The following is a 27,672-nucleotide window of genomic DNA, read 5'->3' on the forward strand; positions in this document are numbered from 1 at the left end:
GGAGATTTTCTGTAAAAACTTCTTAGTTACATGTCAGTTTCAGAATAATTTGTTGACCTGGAACACCATGTTTTTAAAATTAAAATTAGACAAGCCACTCTTACCTTCTGCAGCAAACTAGTAGTTTCTTTTTTTTTTAAATGTCAGCCATTCACAAAATAAATTGCCAAGCTCTGAACATATAATTTCAAATTTGATTTATACCAAATTAACCTTCTGCTTATGAGTCCTTCCATTTTTTTTCCTTTCAGATTATTGAGTCATGAAAACCTTTGAGGTTTCAGGTTTCCATCCCAGCTTGGCACAGGGAATTCTTTTGAAACCTTGAGTTTCCACAAGATGGTGAAGCACTTTGCGATTCAGCTGCATATACAAAGAGACTTGCTGAAAATAAGAGTTTTTTTCTACTCAAAGAAGCAAGCATCTCCCAGATGGCCTTCCTTTCCTTGCCCCTGGGCTTGGCCCCTGTGTTTCCTTCCCTTGCCTATGACAGCATTCCAGTAGGTGTGGGAGGCTTCCTGTGGATGGGGAGAGCTTGAATGGAGGAAAGGGGTCACCCACGTGGCTGCCTCGAGAACAGTGGCATTGCTGCTGTGAAAGGGGCAGGGAAGGAGGTGCTTGTCTGAGGGGTGAGGCAGGCTGCAAGTCCTGGGGAGCAGAGGTGCAGGTTCTCCTCTGGTGTGGTGATCCTATGTATGATCCCTTCTCACCCTGGTGAGTTTTGATTAGCAGCAGGGAAGATTTTCTCCAGCATTACTATTTTCTCTGCATTTCTGCATGTACAGCATCCGTTCAATTTCGTAGCCTGGCATATGACTTGGAAAACTGCAAATAGTGTGCTGAAATTACTTAGCTAGCTACAACAGTATGTGAAATGCCTGTCAAAAGCTATGTGACTGTACATGGGAGGAGCAGACCTGAATGATGAATTTTCTCACAACTACCACTGATTTTAAGGAAAGCATGGGGTTTCTGACAACAAGCAGAACCAGGAAAAGGATGTACAGCTTTAGGCTGATGCAGCTTTTGCACTAGAAGTATATAAGATATTATCGATATGCAAAAACTTCATATTCTCTGTTTGATGTGTATGAAGCCAATAGAAAATATGTTTGTGCAAGATAAAACAAGCTGAAGCAATCTTCTGACCCAATGGCATACAGGTTGCTGTACGCAACTCAAATGACTTCAATATGCAACCACTTTGATCAACCCCTAGAATACCTATTTTCAAAGGAATCATATGAGTTTGTGTATTGATTTGTCACCTGTGGTTGAATATTTCTCCTGCAGAATGTTTAAAATGACACATGTTTAAAATTAGACTTGGCAGGGCAATTTGCCTAGAGATTATTCTTGTGAAGTATTGATTCACAGCATTGCTGTGAGCTGGATTACTGTCCAAACTGGAAAAGCCAGTCGTTGAGAGGTCTTTATCCTTTAATAACAATTAGCTGCTTTCTTAGAGGGACAGTCGACTGAAGCAAAGGAAAGCCGCAAAATGTCGGGCAACCAGGGAATCTAAGGCCTTCTCTTCAGGGATGTGGACTGCTGACGAAGAGAAAGAAAAAGAAGAAAAGCACCAAAAAAGATGGTTTTCTGGAGCTGGAAACTAGACACACTGATGCTGTTTGTGTTACTAATAATTAGGTGCTCTGAGGAACTGAATCGGACGCGCCTCTCTCTTCTCGGGCTTTTACCCACCAGCTGCCTGATTGATCAGAAAAACCTAACGGCAGATGTGTTGCCCGCGGTCCATTTAGCCTTGAAACATTTATACAAGCATAAATGGATGTTGAAGAACTATGAACTCCAGATATCATTCCATGATACACAGGTAAATGGACATAGGTGTAGAGTTGTGCATTGTTTGAGCCCCCTCTGTGAGCACAATTCAGAATGCTTGTGACTGAATCCCTTCCCAGCAAACCCTGCTCTGCTGAAGTACAGCGAATGTGGCTGTCCAGAAAAGTTTGGGCTCTTGGGTGGATGCCTGACTGTGATGTGATTCTTGCAGTGCAATTGTGTCCTACTGGTGCTAGAAGCAGGAATAACGAGTGTGCAAATTTGGGGGGTTTGCAAGCACCTATGGCTCTTGAAGAGTGTCTGAGATTTCCAGAAAGTGATCCCCAAATCCATGGCTGGAAGAGTCACTCTGTTCTTCTGCACTGTCTTCTGCATCTTGCTCTTCCAGCTTTCCACAGTAACAGCTTTATAGATCGCTGCCTTTCTCTTCCTGCTTCTGCACGAGCAGGAGAGAAGCCTGTGCTGTGCTGTCAGAGCAGGGTGGTGGTGCCAGTTTAAGGAAAAATTAAAGGCTGATATGAGAGGTGAGGGTATATAAAGAATATTGATAAAATGGGGATATAAAGAGTATAGTGATTATATCTGTCTTTGTAATTGTTTCAAAGTTGAGAGAGGCTTCTTTTAGAATTGAGATATCTCTTCACCTTCCATACAGAAATTAAGGAATTCTGTTTCTAAAACAGGTCTTTTAGTCTGGCCAAAATAATTGCAACAAAATTAAGAGGAGGAGCTCATATATCAGGGCGATCTGGGACTGTAAACATATTCTTAAGGAGATTGTCACTGATATGAATTTCTGTTTCCTGAATCAGAGGCATGTGGTGGGGCAGATGCCCTCAGACTCATACACACTTACAGGCTCCCTATGGTGCTTAATATTTTGAAGTTGCAAAGTAGTGTGTCTCAACATATTTGCTTATCTATAAGTCTTTAAACATGGAATGTACTGTTATGATGAAGTTATTAAAATTTGACATTATTGCACCAATAACAGTTGTGCTGTGTTATATAATGGGAAGAAGGTATGATACATCTTCCTTTGAAACTCTAGAATATTAGCCAAGGGAGAAATTAGAATGTAATTTTAATAGTGTATTTGGTTCATAAGCACTTATGTATAATTTTTGAAGTGCTTAACATGTAACAAACATGATCCCATATGCTATAAAATTACTCGAGGATTGCTTCCATGTTTAATAATGGAACACAAATGTATCAACTGCATGTACTCATTAAGAAAATATCTGTCTTGTAAATTACTTTTAATACAATTATTTATTGTTTTATTTATTTGTCTGTATGTTCCTATAGATATGCAGTCCTGAAAAATGTGTATTTCTTAGTTTCTCATGTACAAAGAGTAACATTTCAGTTACATTTCAGCTTAAATATGTGGAAAGTGTGGATGTGAGTTTAAGTGGACAGCAATTAAAACCTACTGGTATTTGCTCAGATTCAGTGTTTCGTTTGGGCTGTGGGCAGTTTTGTGGAGGTGGAGGTTTATTTGCTAATTGTGTTTACGTAGTTTCCAGTTCTAGGAGCAACTCCAAAATATTTTTCCCCACATAAATATTCAGTGGATTTGAATTGCAGAACTTCAGCTCTGTCGCACTGACCTCTCAATTTGAATTGAAATATTGAAGTAATCTATAATTATCTTTTTGAAATAACCTCTGGAAAAAGACATGTCATGGTGACTTGTAAGAGATTAACAAAATGAGGATCCCTATGATTTCTGATTTTTCTTCCTGGTTCTGAGAGTAGAGTACACACTCTTGAGTTTTAAGTATTGATTACAGACAAGCTACAGAGCTCCTTGTGTTTAATTGTTTCTTAGGGACAGTATGGATGCAGGAGAGCTGATTTTTTTAATGTTGTGAGCCTAGATTTGCCATATGTGACCTTATACAACCTTTGAATTAGCTTCCTTTGAAGTAGAAAATATGGATACTTGTCTCTTTGGACGCAAGATCTGTCATGAGGGGGACAGATAATTGACTTTTTGGCATAGTTCACTAGGAAGAGAGAAAAGTTACATCGAAAAGTACTTGTGTTGCTTCTGCTGAAATAAAAAAATGGAAAGAAATCATGGGTCCCAATATATGATGATGCACAGGGCTTGAAAACAGTGTTGTAGTTGCATTCATGAGCAAAGGGAGCAGAGCTGTGCTCTGCCATGAGCCCCTGAAGTTTTGAACCCACATTCTCTGCTGCCCATGTGGGAGCACTGCCCTTTCACAAGGTAGGATGTTTTGTGCAGGGTGTTCAGTCTTTGGCTTTGCTACTGTTTTATTTCAACTAATTAAGCTGCCACTACTCCAGAACGTGAGTGGTAACTGTGAGTCAGGGGGAGCACGCTTGCAAGAGCTGTCTGAGTTCTTCATATTAAATGAAGCTACTTCATCTGGAGCCTTTGGTAAACTTTCTTCAGCATACTTTATTAACCTGGTGGCTTTGGCACTGAGCTGAGAATGGAATGCTTTCTTTGACTGATGTCTCTCAGATCTCCCATGATTAAACGTGCATTTCCTAATTACTGTGTTGTCAATTCCTTTTAAGTGGGACTCCCTTGAAAACTCATGATGTAGCACTTTCACGTTAAAAAAATGCTTAAATATTCACTAAGAATGAAAAGCAAGCAAATGAAAGTGATCTTGTAGTTCGGTAAATGGCTGCTTATCCATCAAACGGTACATCGATGTCTGCAATGTTTATTTATTTATACCAGAAGGACAGTGTTAACAGGACTGATGTATCTCTCTATTCCAGCCACCCCAAGCAGTGGCAGCTTGGGGAGGTGTGTTTCCCTGCCTCTAACTGAGGGAGGCCTGAACCTGGTTTGTGTAGAGAGCTCAAAACCTTGAAATGTTGGACAAAGGATGTGGAAAGGCAGAAAAGCTGCCTTCTGCAGATTTGTGAATCCAGCCATGCAGCAGCTTTTTTGTGCAGTAGGGGAAATTATGCCCTTGAGATTTTCACCCATGGGGGTGGGCAGCCAGGTATAATTGAGCTGTCTGGGTATCACTTTATTTCTGTCTTTCACCGTATGGCTGACATCTGGAGTCTCTCCTTCTACGCTGTCCTCAGGGTGATCAGGCTGGTGGATTCTTACAGGCTTAAGCAAACCTAAAAATAGTTTTACTGTTGTGTAAAGAACAATTATGTTGGTTCTTCAAAGTTATTTTTCTTTTCTTACCTAGTTTTTTGAGTTAGTATCCAGTTAAAAGGATGTGAAGCCCGGGCTTTATTAGCAATGGCATTAACAAGGAAGGTTTGCGTTCTGTAATTAGGGCATGGCCTGAGCAAACGAATAGACTTTACCACTGGGATTTTCTGAGTAGTGCTGATTTGCACTCAGATTGCTAGTTGACACTTGGCTGAGTCTATCCTAATGTGTATCATTTTTGACAGGAATGCTACAACATGTCCCAGTCTAACTTAAAAGCTGCTTGTCTTTTCTTTGTTAGTAAACTGATTCTTTTGTAATGGAATGACATAGTAACATGATGGCTGTGTGTCAGCTCATTTAAAGGCATGTTTTTCCATTCTTATTAAAAAAAATGCAAAAAGTAAAACCCCAAGACCCCTAAAACCCAGCAGTGGAACAGTCACAGAAAGTGACATTGGTAAGCAAATTATTTCTAAACTGAAAATTTCAAGGCATGCTGGTTTTCTTATCCTACCTAAATAAGAAAAAAAATCTGCTTCAGGCTTAAGATGCAATAAACTGAATCATTACAGTGGTTTTAGATTGTAAGTGTACATTAATTACTTAAAAGTGAAGACATTTTGCAATGACATTAGGATACATCGCCAGTATTATTCCATAAACAAGACAAAATAACTACTGGTTTTTGTGTGTGCAACTCGTTGCATACAATATGTAACTTCACCTTGTACGTTCCTGCATTCTGGGATGCTTTATGAATCAGTTTGCCAAGACAGGCATGACAAAAGCATCCCGTTTTGTAGACTTGACAGTTTGAAAATGTCTGTAAATTGGTGTCCTAGGAAGTTATTAAAAGACCATGTACTTGTGTGCTGATTTGAGACAAATTTGGAGGAAAATATCCTCTGATAGAAGGCAGGTTACAACCACCCCTGCCCCACCAGGTTTGGGAAAAAAAAATTTGCCTCGGAGGAAAGTGAAATAGATGAAAAACCTATTTATTTAACAAACACACAGGAAAAGGATAATAATGCTGAATAATAAAACCTCTCACTGTGGAGAGAAAACCTGGGAATATTTCAGAGTCCTTCCGTAGGTGTGGTCTCTCTCCTCCTCCTTGGAGCTGGGTTGGTGTGGGCCCACCTCCAGGGCCTTGGTGGAAAATTCTCCCGATGTGTTCTGATGTTGAAACAGTCCAGAAGAGAAGAAGGGAAAAACCCGAAGTCCCAGGAAAACAAAGTTCAACTCTCCATCTCCCTCTGGAGAAAAGGAGCCGAAAGCTGGCTGAAAAGCAAGAAGGGTGCTTCCTCTGCTCTTGCTACCGTAGAAACATGCAGAGAGGGATAGCAGTGATCTTGGAGCACAAAACTGCTTTTGAAAAGCTCGCTCAGTTTTTTTCTCTTCCCCCCTCTTGGACTCAGTTTAAAGGCACAGAAATTCATTTCTGGGCATAGAGAGGCGATAGGGGATACACACCATAAAGTCACCCCAAGACAACATGGTAAGCCAGTTCTTGACATCTAAAATTCACATGAACAAGGTACTCTATTTTGCCTCTCAGGGAATGCAGTTTCTCAGTACAGTATTGTAGGCATGAAAATTGTGAACAATAAAATACTTGTCGAAATGCTAATTTTAGCTTTCCTAAACTACCCCTATTATTGGAACCCTCTAACTGAAAACAGGAAGAAAAGTGTTTTGTTGCCTATGTTTTTCAACCCAAAAAAGTCTTAATTATGATTCCTGGCGATATCGCTTTGTTTTCTAAATCATATACTTAAAAAAAAATGATTATAAGCTTGGCTAAATTCCTTATAAACAGTTCTTTTGAACTGTCATGAAAGGTATCCAGTTTCAGTTTTATTTTAATGTTTCACTTTCCGGTGCAGCAGGGGTTCAGAGTTGTACAAAGGGTGCACAGTCACCTTATGTTAACCCTGTCTAAATGTTATTTGAGCTATTTCTCATATAGCAGAAAGGAATGTAGCTTTTCTTAACTTTTGGCCCCAAAAGACTCAGTCTTTATCCGCTGATGCAATTCTATCTTCTTAGTGTCACCTTTCATTTATTTCAGGCCTTTGAAACTGCTGTGTTTAATGCACCTTACCCATACGAGTGCTGCACATGCAGACATCTGGTGTGAGAAAAATTATTTGGGCCTGGCATTTTTGTTTTCCTGCTACTGCTTCTGAGCTGTAAGGAATTTGAGCAGAGGAGTTAGTTGATGAATCCAATGAGGGCTGACAGTGCAGGAGAGGGGTTTGGCGCTGTGAAGCCGGGGATGTTCCCAGGCATGTCCAGGGCAGAAGGGCTCCAGGCTTCAGCTAACCTGGGTTTGGAAATGTGGGCTGGGGATATCTCCCTTCAGCTAGTGTGCCAGGGTTCTTGTTCCATCAAGGAGTAGGCCCTTCTATGTGGAAAAATTCATCTAACCTATTTTAGGTGACTATTTTTAAGATAAAAAGAATTGTACTCTAGAGAAAGCCTATTTTTTTTGTGAAGTATAAAGGGAGCCTCAGCTGAGTAGTGTAGATGCAGATGTCTCCTATGTGGAGGTCTGTATTACATCAGCTAGAGACTACCCTGGTGTCTGGGGGAATTTTAATGTAAACCCCTGTAGTAACAATGCATTTCCATCACCTCTGATCCTCCATGGGTTTCAGCAGAGAGCTCACTTCCCACCACCCGCACTTCATCTTTATTGGTTACAAAATATTCTTCTTTGGTCTCTCATGTCTAGCCAGAAAAGCCTGGAAACCAGGTCAGCAGTGCCCTGTGGTGTGTTGGGACGCAGGGTGGTGGCAGCACAGTGGCCAGGAGTGCAGACCAGGAAGCTCTTCCGTGCTGACCCTGTGGACATCCAGGCTGTCCCTCATCTGAGCTGAGGTTGGGCTTCTGCTGCTGTGTGCTGTGGGGCTGTGCCTGGGGAGGGCCTCACCAATTAAAGCTTTTTCATAGGTGAAATGTTAGATGCTGGGAAACATGTCCTGCACTCTGGTCTTGCTTTTAGCTCCTGTATAAAGAGAAAATTGTGAGGAGAACTATTCATGTGGAGCACAATTTCTTTCAAAATCACATGCACTGTGAAACCACATTACTATCACCACACCTTAATTTCAAAAATCAAGGAAGGATAGTTTAGATAGTCTTGACATAATTTTTGAAATTGCATGCAGTTGTATATTCCTTTCAAAATTAGTTTCAATTGTGATGGCAGTGTTTTTCTCTATATTCCACATTAAAATGAAAATAAAAGAATCAAAATTTGAATTATTGTTTTTATTAAGATTAAACATTCACATCAATGAAAAATTAATTCTTTTCAGAATTCTCTTTCATGGAGAAATCCAATGTTCAGGATTTTCTGCTCCTAATAACATGAAAACCACTTGCAAAACTTCACAGATCACTTGATCCTGTTCTGCACCTCCCGCTCATATCTCCTCATGAATGTTTTCCTCCTGTGAAATTCTACACATACATGTTTTGTGATCTTTGTTGTGAAAGTTTCATAAAATGTCTCTTTTTGAATTTGAAAATAAAAAGGGAGATCCATCAGAACCAACAAATTCTGGAAACGTTAATGCATTTAAGTATGCTTTGTTTAGGGCAAATTCAAGGTTTTAAGATGTATTATTTTTGAATGGATCCAAATGTCTGGTGAATACTGTTGCTTTTGGAGCAATTTGCTTGATTTTGATTTGCCATGTGGGCAGGCAGTCTCTAAAGAAATACCACCAGTGACATCTCTACTCTGCTGTCATTCTCAGACACATCTTGCAATTTCCTTAGCTTTCACTGTAAAGCAGTGATAAAACAATGCAGGGGCCTTGTGAAGGCAAAGAATTAAAAAGGCCACAAAGCCTGTTGTTAAGTTCTGGATCACTTGTAGCTAGGCTAAAGTGTAGCAGCCTCACAAACTGCTCCGAGAATGGTGACCTGCTGGACAACTGGTACAGAAGTAAACCAGGGTTTGTTTCAAAGTAGGAGGTGGCAAGACCACTTGATTGATTTGAGTAGTTCCACTGAAGGATTAGAAATTTCAGCTTTGCATCACAATTAAACTTTGTCAATTTTTTTTGCATAGGCAATCTTTTAAACTAAAAGTGTCTTTTACTTTCAGGTACTATCTATTCACTTTTCCGATACCAACTGATATCATACCAGTAGAAACATTTTCTTGCTCGATGGAGATGCATGGTAAATATTTGAAACATAGAGAAGTAATCTGGAAATTTTTTTTAAAAAAGGAGTATAGCACTGTTCTCTGAGGGTGTTCACACCCTATTTTTCTAGTTATTCTCCAGACCTTCCATGTTCATCATAGTCAAAGTATTCAGTCCTGCTGCCCATTTCCTCCATTTGCAGCTCTTATCCTCACTTTCCACGGATGGGGTCTTTTTCCTCTCAGTTAGCATATGCTCTGTCTTGGCTCACATCACTGCTGCTCCAGAGCTCCTTTCTCCTGCCATGACCACTGACTCCGGGTGCTCTGTGATTTCTCATCTGCCCACAGTAAGGAGAGAGGCAGGGATCCAAGAGAAAGGAGTCATCAACAGGAGGACGGTGAAATGTTGTGAAGAGGAAGTAGGCGTTTCACAGGGTTTTAAAATGAGAAGGATCAGGAAACATGTCACCCCAATGTCTTATGAGCAACTTCCAAGCACAGGAATCCTTCAGGAGTGCATGGCTTAGTACCAGCTAAACCACAAGAAATTTAGAGACACAAATAGGATCAGAGTGCTGTATTTAAAGAAGTGAGGTTTAAAGCTGTAGTGAGGGATGTTAACTCCAGAGGTATTTAGCAACAGGAAGAAGAGAGAAATTAATTTTTATTCACATTTTTGTTAGGAATTGGCTTCTTGTTGCTGAGTGGATCCAGTATTGCTATGGTACTTTACCAAGTGTAATCCATAGATTTCAGGCCGGAATGGAAGATTTTCTGAAAACTATGTTAAATGCATCATTTAAGGAAAATCATGAGGTTTTTGTGATTATTTTCTCAGCTTTGTGATTAAATTACCTCCAAATAAATTTTTGTTTATTTTTATTATGAAGGCAGGGGCACTGAATTGCGATTACTATTTTGTTCCAAATGATGTCCCAATTCTGAAAAAAAACCCTAATAGAAATAAGAATTCCTTCATACATAAGAAAACTCACATGAAGATCTAACAGACAGCTGGAATTGGTTTATAATATTTACGTGATACCTATTAAGTTATTTGTTGAGGTACTTGTATAACAATGGGAAAAATACTCTTGATCCAATTCTCTTTTACACAAAGGACTGTTCTACTGAAATTGACAAGGTAAAGGTGCTTTAAAAAGATCTGATCTTTAAGTCTACATAGACAGAAACCACAGCCACAGCCAAAATAATTGACTTCAGCGTAAGTTTCTATCCCCAAAATCTGAAAGCCAGTATCAATAAAGTAATACATATAACTTGTGGGATGGGTAGAAATGCAATGGGAAGGTATAAAAGTCAGAGAGTTGTTTCTCTTAACTTTGGTGTGCTGGTAGCTGCAATCAAAGTGGTGCTATAATACAGATATGCTTTAAAGCCAAGTGTCATGCCAAGTTTTATCGCTGGGACTAAGATCCAGTTTTTAAGAAGTGATACAAAGAACTTTCTATATGGTAAATCATGGGAGGAACTGGTAGACATACCAGAAAGCCTCCCCTTTGTAGCATGACCTACACACCAAACAGCAGAGAAAACCAGATGACTGAAATGCAAAAGAAAACATGTTGGCCTTGAAAGGGATACTCGCAGGTAGATATTGGTACATCAGCCATGTTTTTAACCTTGGCAGTGAGCGTCATGGTGGTAGAAGTCTTAGGAGATGCTTATAACAAGAGTTTCTAGTTCTTCTTGCCTAGTTTTTGTTGTTACTGTTGGCTGTCCTAACTGGGTCAAAAACCTAGCAGTAGATTAATTCACAAAATATGGTAATCTTGACTTCATTAGCCTTTCATGGACCAGTTACTCTATCCATCAAGAGATTCCTACAGCAGGTTCACCAGTCTCCCTCAGAACTGTAATTTATCTTTTTGAAAGATGTGCAATTTTTATTCAGAGTTATCCAAGGGTGAAGAGAATTTACCGCATTTTTTTGCAAAGCTGTACCAATAGGCAATCTCACATGTTATTTCTGATTAAACTTTGCTGATTTTGTATTTCAGTTGTAATGTATAATGGTTTCAGATTTACGATCACACTGTGATCTCTGTATATTGATTGTGGATCATGTTCATCTCACCACTTTCTATTGGCTGTGATAAACAGAGAAAATGCTTTTATTTTCTTGCTGCAAGGCAGGATTCTCGGGAGTTATGCCATTCATCAAATTAGCTTTCTGGAGAGAGGAGAACAGAGGAATATCACCATTCTCCATTCCCCAACTTGACTCCTACTTTAACCTCACGTTCTAGAAGCATGGTTCCCATAGCAATTTGCTCTGCTGTTCCTACTGACTTGCAGAGGTCCAAAGAAAAAATGGGACACATATCTGATACAGGAAGAGCCCTATTTATTTAAAAATTGCATATGAAGGTAAAAGTGTCTCTAGAAATTTTGCCGTGTCCTTGAGTTGTCAGCACACACTTATTCTTCCTTCTTGGTGTAATGCTGAGATACAGGCTGTATCATAAAATATTGTACCCATAAAACATAAGAAGTTTAGACCATAATCATCTTAATCTGAATATTCTTGATAGACAGAATCACAGCATGACCTTTTCTGCTTAAATGAAGTTTGAAACCCATTCCTTTGATAACAAAAACTCAGCATGAGAAATGGAGGCTATTTTAAGATTTTACAGTGTTTCACATATCATTGGAAGACTCTTGCTCTTTATTTACAGAACATTGCATATATAAATACACATTTCTCTCAATAGAAACTATGTGACAGACGTTTTGTTCTTGGACTTTGTTTACGTAGAAAGCTTGTATGTGTAAATATGTGTAGCTATGTAGTACTAAGGGAAAAGGTGTGGGATTTTGGCTAGTTATGAATGCAAAATCCAAATGATTGTTTTCTTGCTTTGTGTTTCAGCTGTCCTGTATGAGAGCTCTTTTGCTTTATACGCATTTTCTTTCAATCTCTGCAAGAAAACTGCTAATAAAATTAGGTAATTTGAAATGATGATATTCATGGAATCATAGAATTGTTTGGGTTGGAAGAGACCTTAAAGATCATCTAGGTCTCACCTCCCTGCCACGGGCAGGGACACTTTCCAATAGATTCAGATCTCCATCCAACCTGGTCTCGAACAATTCCAGGGGTGGGGCATCCACAACCTCTCTAGCAACCCATTCCAGTGCCTCACCACCCTTATAGTAAAGAATTTCTTCGTACTATCTGATCTAAATCTACCCTCCTTTGGCTTAAGGCACTTCTCCTTGTCCCCATTACTTTTTATTTGCATTTAACTTGCAGAGTTTTCTGCCTTGATCATTATTGAGAATGTTTTCATTCTTAGTTTTATATGAGTACTGCTAGTTTAGCTTTACAGAGTTCCCTTCTTAAGACCTGATCCATAACCAGGATGCATATATATATAGATAGGGCCCATCAAAGCTGAACTGAACTGAGAAGTGACAATGGATGCAAGGTTGATGTCTGATTCATCACACCTATTTTTAGATATGTGTGTCTGAGTTGGTCTTTACAGTCAAGATATTTAGATGCCTGCTTTGGGATGCAGTGAATCCTGTACTAGAATAGTCTGCTTCTTTCCACTGTCTATACTAACCCATAATATTTAGCATAAGTCTAAGTTTGGTCAAATGAATCACACTATGCATCTGGCCATACGGAAAGGGATTTGTTGTTTGTGCTGTTCAGGTACATGGTGATCATTATGTTGTTGACCAGCTGCATTGCAAAACTGTGCATTTATAGTTGTTTTACTCCTTCCTATTCATAAACCAATCTCCTCTTAATCTAGGAAATACCCTCAAGTATGTGTCCTAAGGGAATGCCTGGATACTACCTAGGTTTTTGCATGACAGACCATCCATTTAGCATCTGAGAAGTAAACCCACTAATGGCAACCTATCTTTGTGCCTCAGGGACTGCTACCTCCCAGGAGCCGCCTGTGTTACCTAATATGTATTCTCTTTACTTCCACTGTAGAATTCACATTTATCTGATTTTCTGCTTCCAGTGCTTCTTCTAGAACTGTGTTCAGATTGGTTTTGTTATTGATATTTTAATTTTGCAGGATGCTTTTGCTAATTAACGATTTTACATTTTTGAAAATTTAATCTCTTTTGTTATTTTCCAAACACATTTCCAAACTAAGTTCCTTGCTATTATTTCCTTTCATTCATTAGTATTCTCGGTAGCACTCAGCTTAATAGCATCAGCAAATTTTCAGCAAATTAACTGGTTGTTTATGTGTTCAATATAAAAAATTTAAATGTTAAACAGGACTGTTCCAACACTGATCCTCTGGCAGTCTAATCATAGTCACTTTTCCCAAACTTAGCAATTTGTCATTTATCACGGTGGTACTTCAGACATAGTTCAGACTATCTTATCACACATATGTAATCATATGTAATTAATTTGGTAAGATAATATAAAATGATATGCTAAATTTCAAATATTCTGAGTTCAAGCTTAGTTTTCAATTAAAATTCCCACTCAGTGGACAGATGCCTCACAAAAGCAAATACATTAAAATCAAAGTGCAGCACATAACGAATGAAATGGAAAATCATGGATACAATATTATACACAGATATTCGATAAATCAGTGATACATCTATATATGAGCTGTGCTCTGTCATAAATATGAATACAGGCATAACAGAAGGGAATCAGAGATGGGGGATGAACCTAGTCAAAGGCCTGCAGATACCTCAGTCAGAAGATACACTTGCACAGCTAGGATCTGATTTGAAAGAGCAGGTCAATCCCAGTATCACATTCTGGGAGACTTATTCAACTTAATTCCCCTAAAGGAAACCCCCCACACTCTCTTCTACTTTTGCATTTTACTTGAGTCAATGAAATATTTCTTGGCCCAGATATCACAAGTAGAAACTCATGACAGTGGTTTCTGGCTTCACTGGGATATCCACATAGATTCTTGGTATTGCTTGTCTTACTTGAGTGCCAGTCCACTTCTTGCATTTCCCAATGCATAATGCACAGATGGGTCACACTCAGACAGTTCTTTCATGTACCAGTTCCTCTAATTTGTCTGAACCAGTATATAAAATTGTTGTTTCCATTATTATTTCATGTAAAGGTTGCCCCAGATCATCCTTCACTTCTTTTGAATCTGGCTCTTTTGGTCCCTAAGGAAATGTGGGAAGACACTGGGTCCTTGAAATGAAGCTGATGTCTTGGACACTTTCCATAGCACACAAGGAAAAATAAGACCAAGTAGGAGAGAGCTCCGGAGCAAGTACTGGAGGCGGTGAGGAATGTAGTGTGATGAATGGTCAGGAAGCCACTCTAATGCTTTCATTTAAAAATAGACATGCAGTCTCTTGTGTGGTTACAGAGTAAAACTTGAAAAGGTAATAGGAGTGCATTCCAAAATCCAAAGGTAAATAAGCAATAAGAATTTATTATGATGATAGGTTCAGTTTCATGGTATATTGGAGCCTGACTCATGACCTTTCAACATCCATAATGGATGGTGTTAGCAAAATAGGGAAGAGATTCATAATGTGTAGCAGTCAAGTAAGGAGCATAGTGCCTGTCAACCCTTTTGCAGTGAAATTTAATTTCCTGTCTTTTTGTCCTGTGCAGAGTAGAGGTTTTCTTTTTATTGTTCCATTTGACTTTGAAGAAATAAACCTTGTTAACAACTTCATGATTATGAATGTAGTTTATCTATCTCATACTTTATTTTAGTTTCCTTCTTTATAATGGTGAGACACTGAGCATGTATTTCTTAAGAAGCTTTTAAATTTACCTCTAGTAACTGCAATTCATGTAGGTCTGATTGTGCAAAAACAGAAATATTAGTAGAAATTGTATGTATAACAGAGCAAATAATTCTTAAAGAATGAAGTTGATCAGAGCCCTCAAAATTTCTGGAAACAGAAATGTAGTGTAGCAATATGTTATATTTAAACTGAATTTTATGGGTCAGTAAAAATACACAGACAGATCCTTAAGTAGAAAAACAACTTATAAATACTTTTTAAATGCTAAAGCATGTCACTGACAGCCTAGCTCTATAAGTAAATATATACCTCCAAAAGACTGGAAAGACTGGGCAGTGTCCTTTAGAGATTGACCAGCACTGGAGCTGATTTTGTGGAATTCCTCTATTGTATTATTGAGGAGGATGGGATAGAGTGCCCCCTCCTCTAGTTTGTAAATGACACAGGACTGGAGGAGTGGTTGATGATGGAGACAGAAAGAACTCAACAAGGTTGGGTTGAAAGAGCCCTTGGGTATAAGACATTGCCATCATGACGTGAGTCCAGCAGAGGTTTACCAAGATAGTTCAGTGGTTTGAAGCACATTATGTATAAAATGTGGTTCAAAATTTAGTTTTGAAATACTGTATGTAAGGGAAGGCAAAGCAGATGGTATTTGGTGACTCATTCGTATGAAGGTAAAGTGCAACTACCATACTGAGCTATCATCTCTTCATCTCATGGGCGGCTTGTCCCACTCTCATGTCTGTTGGAGGGACAGCACAGAAGGGCACAAGCAGCTCAGGATGTTTCTGGAGGGCATTGGTGATAACTTCCAAGCAACATAAGTGATCAAGGAGCTCACAAGCTGATGAAGTAGGGGCTTGTGGGGGTGGACTGAAAGCTGTCTGAACAGGCAGGCTCAAAGTGAAGTGATCAGCACCATGATGTCTAGCGGGAGGTCAGAGCCTAATGGTGTACCCCAGGTAGCAATACAGGGTCCAGCACTGCTTAACCTTCTAATTAATGATGAGGATGATGGGGCAGACCCTCAGCAAGTTTGCAGATGAGACAAATCTGGGAGAAATGGCTGATAAACCAGGTGCATGTGCCTTGATGCAGGAGGGACTTGGACAGGCTGGAGAAATGAACCTTATGAAGTTCAACAGGGGGAAGTGCAAAGTCCTTCTCACAGAGAACAGTAACATGTGGTACCAGTACACCCTAGTGTTGCAGCGGGGATCACTGCAACATGCATAAGACAGAGAGACCCCTGGAAAAATAGGGACTGATTCTTGGCAGATGTTTTCAGAGATGTTTATTTTCCAGCCCCATGGCCGGGGACTGCTGAAGAACTCTGCAATCACGGGACAACGAGGGTCCTCCCCACGCAGGGGAACACAAAACAACCAGTGGGGAATGGGATTCACCAGGGAGTAGGGAAACTCCATAGGCCATGCCTCTGCTCCAGGGTTCCCTCTCCCAGGACCCCATGGCAGGGGGGAGGAACCCCAACACTTCATGTTTTTGTTTTAACTAGAAGAGATTTAAAACAGCATTGAAAACACCTGGATAAACATAAGATAACAAGAACAGTTTCAAAAGAAAACAAGCCACCCTCCTGAGTTTTTAAATATCCAAACAGATTTTTTCTCTGGAATATCTTAGGGCTGGCAGAAGGGAGACAGGACTCTATGAGCATGCTTTGTGGGGAAACTGAGGCAGGAGAGGGTTTCTTCCATTTGTACCTGTTGCGACTCTAAACAGAAATAGTTAATTTTTTCCCCCCCTGTCATCCCCCTTTCGGCATTGGAAAGGGATTTTTGGGAAGACAATTGATAAAGGCATGGTTTTGTGAGGGAAACCATGGGTGGGAAAATGGATTAGGAATACACCGGGGGTAATAGGATATGGGATAAAAGGGAGAGGTAGGATTGGGAAAGGGAGATTGTATGGGTTGCTTATAATGGGGATATTGTCTAACATGACTACAATTTGCAGCGTATAAACTGCCTTTCACAGAAACACCACCAGGCCCGGTAACAGTTGCTGCTTGCCGGCCTTTCCTTCCTTGAATAATCTTGAACTCTACCACTTCTCCTTCTCCTAAGCTTGGGGTATATTTTTTGGGGTTATTCTTCATAATGGCAGTGTGATGAACAAATATGTCTTCTTTGTTGTCACATCTCATTATAAAATTGTAATTTTGTTTCACATTATACCATTTTACTATTCCTAAAACCTTAGCTATGATGATTTTTTTTTTTCCGAGTTGCTGCTGTTTTCTGTCTCGCTGTGTTCCTGCTTTCACTTTTGCTTTTGCTCGCTCCCACGTTGAAGCTACCAGAGCTGCTGGGGCTGTCACGGCTGCTTGTGCCTGTGTGCTCTCACCACGGGGTCTTGACTTCTCAGGGTCACATTTGGGGCCACGCAGGCCGGGCCAGGCCAGGCTGGGCCGCCCAGCTCCCTGTGCGCCGCCACTGCCACTGCCTCTGGTTGCAGCTGCGCTGCCGCTGCCTGGCGTTGCGCCCACATCTTGGCCGGGCCTCCACGTGGCAGCCCCCCCCCGTGCCTTGCAAACGGCTCCATCCCGGCACGTGCCTGGGCTTCATGCGGCTCCACTCCACCACCATCACCGCCGGCCATAGGCCGCGCATTGCCCCTCTCAGCCAGGCATTCACAGGGCTCGCTCCACCACACGCTGCGTGGGGCCAGGCGGGCACCGCCAGCTCCCACCGTTCCCACCGCACCTCGCTCCACTGCCGACACCACGGCTCGCGCCGCTCTGCCCGCGCGCGGGAACTGCCTCACTGCTGCTCGCAGAGCGCTCGGTGCACGTGGCCGTGGTCGCACGGTCCCTGAGGCACGTTCCCTTCACAAGGACACAGTTGACATTGTTCAACAGTCTCCGTGATTAGATAATATTCAGAGAAATATTCTTCCATTGGTATATATTTTGACTCAGAAATTAACTGTCCAAACAGTTCTTCCAAAAGTCTTTGGTAAGAATCAAGTCCCAAAAAACAAAGAAAAAGTTTTTAAACAACCATGCCAGGAAATGTTTCAGTTCTTTTTGAGCTTGAATTAAGCTAAAATTTACATATCATTTTTCAAGAATCTTTTCAAGTTTAAGATAAATGCCCTTATGCGGCTCGGAAAGCCACGAGTCTTTCCACAGTTCCTCCACAGTTTATGGAACAGCAAAACAAAAGCAAGAAAAGAGATCCAGAAAGTTTCCTTACTCATGAATCTTTGGGGATCTTCAAAATCTTGATTGTTTCACAGTCACTGACTCCAGGGAATCGTTCTGCCCGCATTCTCTACCATTGTTGCAGCGGGGATCACTGCAACATGCATAAGACAGCAAGGCCTGTGGAAAAATAGGGACCTATTCTTGGTAGATGTTTTCAAAGATGTTTATTTTCCATCTACATGGCCGGGGACTGCTGAAGAACTCTGCAATCACGGGACAACCAGGGTCTTCCCCATGCAGGGGAACACAAAACAACCAGTGGGGAATGGGATTCACCAGGGAGTAGGGAAACTCCATAGGCCATGCCTCTACTCCAGGGTCCCCTCTCCCAGGGCCCCATGGCAGGGGGGAGGAACTCCAACACCCTAGGGCAGACCAGCTGGAAAGCAGCTTTCCAGAGAAGGCCTTAAAGGTCCTGGTGGACAACAAGCTGACCAGAAGCCAGCAATGTGCCCCTGCAGCAAAGGAGGCCAACAGCCTCCTGGTCTGGCTGCATTGGGAAGCACATTACCAACAGGTCGAGGGAGGTGATACTTCTTGTCTACTCAGTACTTGTGAGGCCACATCTGGGGGAACAGTTCTGGGCACTTTGATGCAACAGGAATATGGACTTATTGGAGCAAGTCTACAAGAATTTCTCGTATGTGGAGAGGCTGAGAGAGCTGGGATTGCTTAGCCTGAAGAAGAAAAGGGCCAAGGGAAAGCTCATCAATGTTTATACATGTCTGATGGCAGGGTGTAAAGAAGAAACATTTAGACTGTTCTCATTCATGCCCTTTAAGAAGACTAGAGGCAGTGGGCATAAAGTGAAACACAGAAAATTCTATCTGAATATAAGAATTTATTTATTTTTTCACTTTACTGTGAGAGGGGTTGCATACTGGAACACTGTTCAGAGATGTTGTATAGTCTCCATCCTTGGACATTCTCAAAACACAACTGGACACATTCCTGGACAACTTAGTTTTTCTGACTCTGCTTTGAGCAAGGAGGTTGAACTAGACGATTCCCCGTATATCCCTTTCAGACATCCATTCTATGGTCTGTGATTATCTAGCAAGATGACCTAACTTGAGCCTGAGTGGGAAGCACTGAAGGAATTTCAGAAATATCTGAAATACTGGCAGACTGATAATTTCCTGCTTTGTCTATGGTGAAAACCTCTGTGTAAGAACTAAGTATTAGGTTACTAAATTTACTATTTGATAGGAAACCTCAAAGATAATTAAAATTGCTAAAGGTTGAATATTTTACTTAACCATGTTAAAGAGTCAAAATTACGCATGTTACTCAACTCCCCTTTCAGCTTGAAATTTGAAAAGTCAGTAGTGTGAAATAGTAGAGCTTAAAAAAACCCAACACCTAAACAGATGGCAAGACAAGGGAGAAAAGCGCACAGTGAAATGAAGACAAGGAGGGACGTGACATTCTTTTAATCCGTACATGACTTGAATTCTGTGAGAACAGTAGAAATTAAAATGGTTTAATGTTAACCAGTTATGAGCAAACATGCATTTGGCCATTAATATTTTGCAAAACCATGTGGAAGTAAATGAATGAATTGCTCATGACTCTTGCACTCGGTATTGCAACAGCCTTTTGGCAGAAAAATCACAGAATCACAGAATTGTTAGGGTTGGAAGGGACCTCAGGAGATCATCTAGTCCACCCTCCCTACCAAGGTAGGGTCACCAGGAGCATGTCACACAGGAATGCGTCCAGATGGGTTTTGAATGTCTCCAGAAAAGGAGACTCCATGACCTCCCTGGGCAGCCTATTCCAGTGCTCTGCCACCCTTCCTCACATTGAGGTGGAACCTTCTTGTGATTTAGTTCATGGCCATTGCTCCTCGTCCTGTCACTGGGTACCACGGAAAAGAGTCTGGCCCCATGCTCTTGGCACCTGCCTTGAGATACTTACATGCATTAATGAGATCCCCTCTTCAGTCTTTTCTCCTCCAGACTGAACAGGCCCAGCTCCTGCAGTCTCTCCTCATAAGAGACCCCTCATCATCTTTGTGCCCTCCACTGGACCCTCTCCAGTAGCTCCTTGTCTTTCTTGTACTGAGGAGCCCAGATGTGGCCTCACTAGGGCTGAGTAGAGGGGAAGGATCACCTCCCTTGACCTGCTGGCCACACTCCTCCCAGTGCACACCAGGATTCCACTGGCCCTCCTGGCTGCAAGGGCACTGCAATCTCATGGGCAATCTGTCATCCACTAAGACTCTCAGACCCTTCTCAGCAGAGCTGCTCTCCAGTAGGTCAGTCCCCATCCTGTGGTGGTACTTGGGGTTATTCCTCCCCAGGTGCAGGACCCTACACCTGCCCTTGTTGAACCTCATGTTTCTTTCTGCCAAATTCTTAAGCTTATCAAAGTCCTGCTGAATGGCAGCGCAGCCCTCAGGTGTATCAGCCACTCCTCCATATCATCAACAAACTTGCTGATGATCCCTAGCATTTTTTCCCTTCATCCAGGTCGTTGATAAACAAGTTGAATAAAACTGGACCCAGTAATGAACCTTGGGGAACACAATTGACTACAGGCCTCCAGCTGGATTCTAATCCTCTGATCACAGCCCTCTGAGCTCTGCCATTGAATCTGTTCTTGATCCACCTCACTGTTCATTCATCAAACCCACATTTCCTGAGCTTACCTACAAGGATTATATGGGACAGTCTCAAAAGCCTTGCTGAAGTCCGAATAGATGACACCTACTGCTCTCCCCTCATCAACCCATCCTGCTATGTCATGATACAGGCTATCAGCTTTGTCAAGGATGATTTCCCCTTGGTGAATCCATGGTGACTACTCCTGATTACCTTTTCTTCTACATGGTCATTGATGACCTCCAGAATGGCCTATTCCATCACCTTTCCAGAGATGGAGGTCAGGCTGACTTGCTGGTAGTTTCACAGGTCCTCCTTCTTGCCCTATTTAAAGATGGGAGTAACACTGGACTTCCTCAAGTCATTAGGCACCTATCCCATTCTCCATGATTTTTCAAAGGTGATGGAGAGCAGCAGAGTAACAACATCCGTCAGCTCCCTCAGCACTCGTGGGTGCATCCCATCAGGTTTTATGGATTTATGCATGTTAAGGCTGCCTAGCTGATCTCTAACCAAATCCTCCATGACCTGGGGAAGTACTCCTTTCTCTGGCCTTCTTCTCTTATCTCAGAGTTCTGGGACTCCCGACTGAGGCAAGGAAGGCATTCGGTGTTTCCTCCTTCTCTGTGTCTTCCATTACCAGGACAACCATCTGAATCAGCAGCAGCCCCACATTTCCCCTAATCTTCCTTTTTCTGCTGATACTTTTGTGAAGCCCTTCTTGATGTCCTTGATGTCCTCTGCCAGACTTAATTCCAAGTGGGCCTTGGCCTTTCTTGTCACATCCCTGCCTACTGTGGCAATTTTCCTACAGTCCTCCCATATGGCCTGTTCCTTTTTCCACATCCCATAAATTCCTTTCTTGTATTGAGTGCTCTTAATAACAGATGGATGAAAAGATCTCCCCAACAAATAAAACGACACGAGAAGAGGTCTGTATTTCAGTATGGTGTTAATTCCTCAGCCTGCCAGAGAAGTAATGTTTTTGCTATTTTTACAAGTCACTGAACATCTTAACATAGCTGGAACCAGTCAGCAGTTGGGTTCATCTGTTATATTAAACCTGACTCAAATGTCAATCTACATGTAAGATTAGCAACAGTGGTAAAATCACAGTTATGAGTCTCCAAATGTTTTTAGGGCAGAATTTGTAAGTTACATCAGGAAGAAAAGGTGGATAAATCTGTATTATTTGGAAATGAGCATAAGAAAAAAGAAAATAATTTTTCTATTTATTATGACAGAGTCTCCAGTCTGGAAGTCATGGTGGTTTAAATCTGAAAGAATGATATTTCAATATAAAGGGAGATAATGATTACATAATTAATGTTTCTGGAAGTAATAACAGTAGTAGGAGTAGTACTACTAGTACTACTCCCAGTAGGAGTAGTATCAGCAGTAATATATTCTCAAGCAACATGCAGTCCTGAGGAGAAGCAGGTGTTGAATTCCCCATGATCCTGAATCCTCAACATGGATACTGTTCACTTCCTCTGTACAGGGGAGCCCACGATGCAGGCATGTGCCGCTTTGCAAGGGGTGGCCTGGGTAAATAGCCTTGGTGGCTTTCTCACAGGCCACAGAAGTTGCATCTGGCACTGGTGGTACCATCATCTGGTAGAATCCAAGGTGGGATCTGACATTCTTCTTCCTTGAAAGACTAAAGGATGAGAACTTAGCAATGGATTTACACAACAGGCCTGGTAGGAGCCTGTATGGGCAGTGTTTGGAGAGTGAAACAGGGATGTATCAATGAGATAGAAAAGAAACACAAAATCGCATCAAGGAAATTCTGAAAGTGTGACCAGAGCCTGAAAGGTGATAGATATGTCCTGTCCAGTGAATGATTGGTCTGAAACAGAGTCTGTGGGAGCAGTGGCTGCTTAATTTGTTTATTGAAGACTCCACATGGAATGTGTCTGGTAGCTCACTTTTGGTGGTATCCTGCAGCTTCAAGTTGCTTTCGCAGAAAGACTTCCATGGCTATTGAAGTGAATTGAGCAGTTTAAAGTAATGCATTTTAAATCCTTCTGAAAGTCAGAAACAGGGGAACTTGGGGCCATAATCTGTGAATATTTCTGCCGGAATTTAAAAATAAAAATGCAACATGTTCTTCCTATCTGACATCTGCACAGCAGTTCAGGACACGATCTGTAAGTTTGGGTAGATATTTTTTCCTTGCTGTTAGCTGGGGGATGGAATTAAAATTTAATATGATTACAATGAATTGGAGAAACAGTCTGGAAGAAACAGGTACAATTCAATACAGACAAATGCAGAATTCCAGCTTTAGCAATAGACGAAGTTAATAAACACTTTCCTTACTTGGCTATAGATCTTTGATGTGTGTGACTTAATTTGACAGTTTTCCTCAGTTGTACATAAAGAGTTAAATATATCTTTGTTCATTACTGACAAGGGAACATATATTTTAACAAAAAGATGATTAGGGAGCGTTTAGGACCATCAATTCTTTCATCACCAGCTGTCATGTATTGGCTATAACACATTCCTAAATCTTCATTCATACATATTTTTATTTATTTTACATTTATATAGGCAAGATCTCTTACCTTAAATTCATCAAAGTATTATAAGAAGTTATCATCGGATAAGAAAGAGCTATAACACATGCATTTAAATCAAAGTATGCTTGAGAAACAGCTGTATGAGGCACTTACTATTTTTTTTCTTTGCTTTACAATTCATTTCTGCTACTTTTTCTCAGTTCTTCAATGTTGTACACTTCATTCACTGAAGATGTGTGTTTTTTCCTGTCTTACTATGCATGAATTCTCAAATTAACATCTGGAAAATTCTGCCAGATGTCACTGAAATTGTTTCTTAGCTTCAGTGCTGGAGATACTATCTCAGCTTGAGATACGCAGGAGGTTTGTGATTGCTGTGCTGTTCTGTCCTGCTGCTTCTATATTCTCCATGCACGGGGTGATCTGTGGGGGAGCTGCCAAAGGAAGAGAAATGTCAACGGTATAAATGTACTTGCTGCATCACACAGAACAAACAACCCCACCTTCCCTCTCCTTTCTCCTTGTGAAATAGCTAGGAAGAAGATCTAAACCTCTGGAACAGACCTTTCAATGTGCAGAACTTAAAAGTATTAAATATAGTGGTTTGGGGTTTTTTTGTGTCAGAATAGTGAAACATGGAAAGCTCTCAAATCAGTTCATTTCTAGATCATCAAAACAACCCCTCCATAGTAAGGGGCTACAGTTTTACCTGCTTAGAGGATGATCATCCTTTCTGTGCATCCTCATGTTCCTGTCACCTCTGACAGCAACCCCTGCATTGTCACTGCTCATGACTTGACGTCCTTACTTTTCACTGTATCTGCTTAATTGTTCTGTCTGGCTCCTGCTTTCCTTCTCTACACATTTTCTTTCACACACAGTGCTATTTCATCTTGTGTTTGTAATTAGCCAAATGATAATCAATAAGGTATTACATTCTGTGCACAAAAATAATATCTGGAAATTAGCTTGCTTCTTAAACAGCTCCACTTCCCTGCACCGGCCTGCTGAATCAGTCACTTCAAATATTACTGGAAACATTGATTGCTGCACTATTCCTAAATGAAATACAAATTTACATACTTTATCTTCCCATGACAATGGTAGTCTGAAATTATACCTTTGAGCATACTTTATTTTACTGTAGTTTATTTTGGGTAAATGGCTCTGAGACATAAATCACATCATTGTTCCTCCAGCCAGCCTTGCTGTAAGGGAGAGTTGTAAGCATTAGAAGATATGGTGTCATTAAAATGAGAGGTGGAGGGAACTGTTTTGCTGCAGGAGCGATCAGGTAGTGGTTTCTAGCTGAAGATATTCTGACAATACATTTTGAAGCATACCAGTCAGAAATACGGTTATTCAGATCCTTACACTTAATCATCTGATTGAAATTACATGCAGAAGTAGCCTGTTCCCTGTGTAACAGACTGTGAAATGTTACTTCTTTTCTGCTAAAAGGGGATCCAGAGTTAACATTTGGCATAAAAATGCCAAAGGAAGTGGCTGATCTTTCAATCAAAGGACACAGATAATTTTTGGCAGCAGGAGCCTGATTCTGGATGATCATATGTTAAGAGTTGTACTAGGAATTTACTTAAAAATTACTAGTCAGCCAAATAAACAAATAAATAAAACAGATGCTGTTATGATACCAACTTCAGGCACTTGACTTCAATTCTCTAAAATATGAGATGGATTAAAAAATAAACCAATACCATTGTGAAAGGCTTATATGTGCCTTGGTAAAGAGAAGAAAATTGAGAAGGAATGTTTCTGTATAATACCAGCAGAAAGTAGAATTATCACACAGAGTTAATCCTAGGAGCTACTGCACATGTTTTACACAGCAGCAGTTCTGCAGGGATTCAAACAAACTAAAGTGGCATCGCTGCTTTTGTGGTAAGTTTTCATGTCAATGAAGATTTTTCTCAAGAAATTAAAGTGGCATCGCTGTTGTTTAGAAGATTGTGTGACCTTTGACTGGTATAGTAATAAAGCATGTAGTCTTGTCTCTGCAGATCTAGTAAGGAAAAAAAAAAGAGAATGGATAATTTGATGAATGCAGCATGGTGTCAGAAAGGACATAAAATATAAACAACCTTAGACTTTGCAACCTCCATTTCAGTCTTCTTGGCAGATTTGGAAGGCTTAAATATTTCCAAGCTCTCTGATTTGTGTATATTTAATAGCACACTACTATCAGAAGGTTATCAAACCTAATGTTGTACTTATTTTTTTCTTGCCTTTGGAGTGATAAATTGAGGACGGAGGAATGGGAAAGCAAATGAGTTGGTCTTAGTGCAATCTGAAAGAATGTTGCCTTGTATCCATTTGAACCCTGCAAGGCAAAAACATTTTCTCACCAGACAGAATCTAATCTCCATGGTCTATTGAGCAGATAGATCCATCAAACAATTTTTCTTTATTTGTTGGGAAAGATACTAAATATTTCTGTTTTAGATCTGTGCTCTAAATTTATATGCTGATTCTGGTATGCTTAGAATAGGTGTTATCCATGCAATACATTAGCTCAAAGCAGGCAACGTAGCTTGTCAATCACACTGATATGCATGTTAATCACTACTTTCCTAGATTCCTTGTCATCCACAAGAAATGCCTTGATGGCATTGGGACCAGCGGCATCAACACCAGTACAACATCCAACTCAACATGCTGTCAAAAACCCTTCTCATCTTCCTGCAGCTCTTGCTCCAAACACTCCTTCCCCTTATCCCCCCACAACAAGATCCTGATGTGAGATCACAGGACAAGACCAGGCATCTGCGCATCAGGTCAAGAGGAGATGTAGGAGAGGCATCAGGTATGAACAACCCTCCTGCAATAAATCCCCCTTTTCACAATTGACATTTTTGTGTGCCACCTTCATCACAGACAGATTGGCTGCCGTGACCGAACAGACTCAAAGTATATCTGAACCGTGCCTGAGAGGTGGTCAGATCCACCGGGAAAGCAACCCCAGGCTGCAGATTACTCTGAGTGGAGGCCAAATGCAGCAGTTAACGTGATGGTGCAGAGGGGGTGTTCCTGTCCCACTGGCACAGAGATGAACAGAGACTGTAATGCTTCCAGAGATTGATGTGTCACAGTGGGGCACAAGGCACAGTTGCCTTCTGCTTCACAATTTCTGCTTCACAAGTTGCTTTACTTCACAATTGCTTGATACACCCTCATAATCATCTGCTCCCCAAGACTCTTTCACTTCTGTTGACTACTAGATTTCCTCACTTCTTTCTTTCTTCAAAATAAGATTCGAGTCCATCTGTTGGCTCATGAACATCAATTTCGCCCTCTTGGAAAAAACTATCCAAGAGGTGTCACTTGAATATTTTTTTCTTATTTAATTAGATACAGTGATGCAACAGCACTAACTCTGAAGCATAATTTAATAATAACTTACATTCTGTAGTGGTTTGATCCATTTGTCTGAAAACACTTTAAGACATTAATGCATTAAATTTAACACTGTCCTTCTTGTGAAGTAGGTAGGTATTATAGCCTTAATTTTACAGATGAGAAAACACAATCACAACGAATTGAAATGCCTAGCCCAAGGTCAAATGAGAGATTCCTGCTAGAACTAAGAGACTGGGAAGAGGAAGGAACAGTGTGTTTCGATTAACACTGCAGCAATGTATCCAGCTCTTAGGTTTTTACGGAAGAAAATGTGTGCATCTACACACATGAACAAATATATTGGCTTATCTTTGTATGTGTAACAAGACACTAGTGTAAATGCCTGCGTAATCAACAACATACTTTTAAATTGAGACAATGCATCAGAGGGATTTAGTTCATTTTTTCCGTATTAGAAACTAAACATCTATAGCACTATTGTTTTTCTTGTTTCTTTAATAGAGTTGTTGGTTTTGAGAAATAAGTGCAGTAAATAAATGCGTGTGTAACCCTAGCCATGGCTGACACAGGTTAATAAGATTCTGGACTGCTGTCTCTGGAAATGAACATGAAATCAATTCTTGGTCATTCCTGCCATGGTGTTAAAAGAAAAACAGACCATAGGAAGGTACAAAGTTGAGACAAAAGCTTGATTACAGAAAGCTGTCATGACTTTGGGGGTTTGCCATGAGAAAGAAGAGCATCTGGAGAACTGTTAAGGGGCTGTTTTGCAAGGACAGGGGCCTCTGAGACATGCCTGGGTCAGTCTGGAAGTGTTAGCCAGAATAGAGGATGTGTAAATTAATTTTTTTTCTTCTTAACTTGCTGATGTAACATGCCAGTCAAAGTAGAGCCATGCCATGGGTCTTACGATTTTCTTTGTGGCTCTGGAAAATCACTTTCTTCTTTTCAGCTGTTCAGTCTTGTTACATTAATGCACATGTTCTGGAAGTACTTGGATATTTCTGATTTTCCTTCCCTCCTTTTCCTGTAAT

The 27,672-nt window shown here is 40.7% G+C and overlaps 1 protein-coding gene across 3 annotated transcripts in view; it reads left to right on the top strand.

Annotated features, from left to right (window-relative positions):
* Positions 1–27,672, top strand: part of GABBR2 (gamma-aminobutyric acid type B receptor subunit 2) — a 469,148-nt gene that overhangs the window by 13,810 nt on the left and 427,666 nt on the right. The window contains exons 1-2 of one of the 3 annotated variants that reach the window (XM_039548720.1): positions 1,797–1,837; positions 25,856–26,084. The exons of 1 other annotated variant lie outside the window; for it this stretch is intronic. Coding sequence is in view for 1 of the 2 variants with exons in the window: in XM_019282587.3 (XP_019138132.1) it covers positions 1,592–1,837 (246 nt within the window). In the remaining variant the exon portion in view is untranslated. Of the gene's footprint in view, positions 1–1,475; positions 1,838–25,855; positions 26,085–27,672 lie in introns of those variants that run through there. One more of the 3 variants, XM_019282587.3, reaches the window with a different exon arrangement.

Source organism: Corvus cornix, chromosome 2 (assembly GCF_000738735.6).
Source record: "Corvus cornix cornix isolate S_Up_H32 chromosome 2, ASM73873v5, whole genome shotgun sequence".
NCBI classification, from domain to species: domain Eukaryota; kingdom Metazoa; phylum Chordata; class Aves; order Passeriformes; family Corvidae; genus Corvus; species Corvus cornix.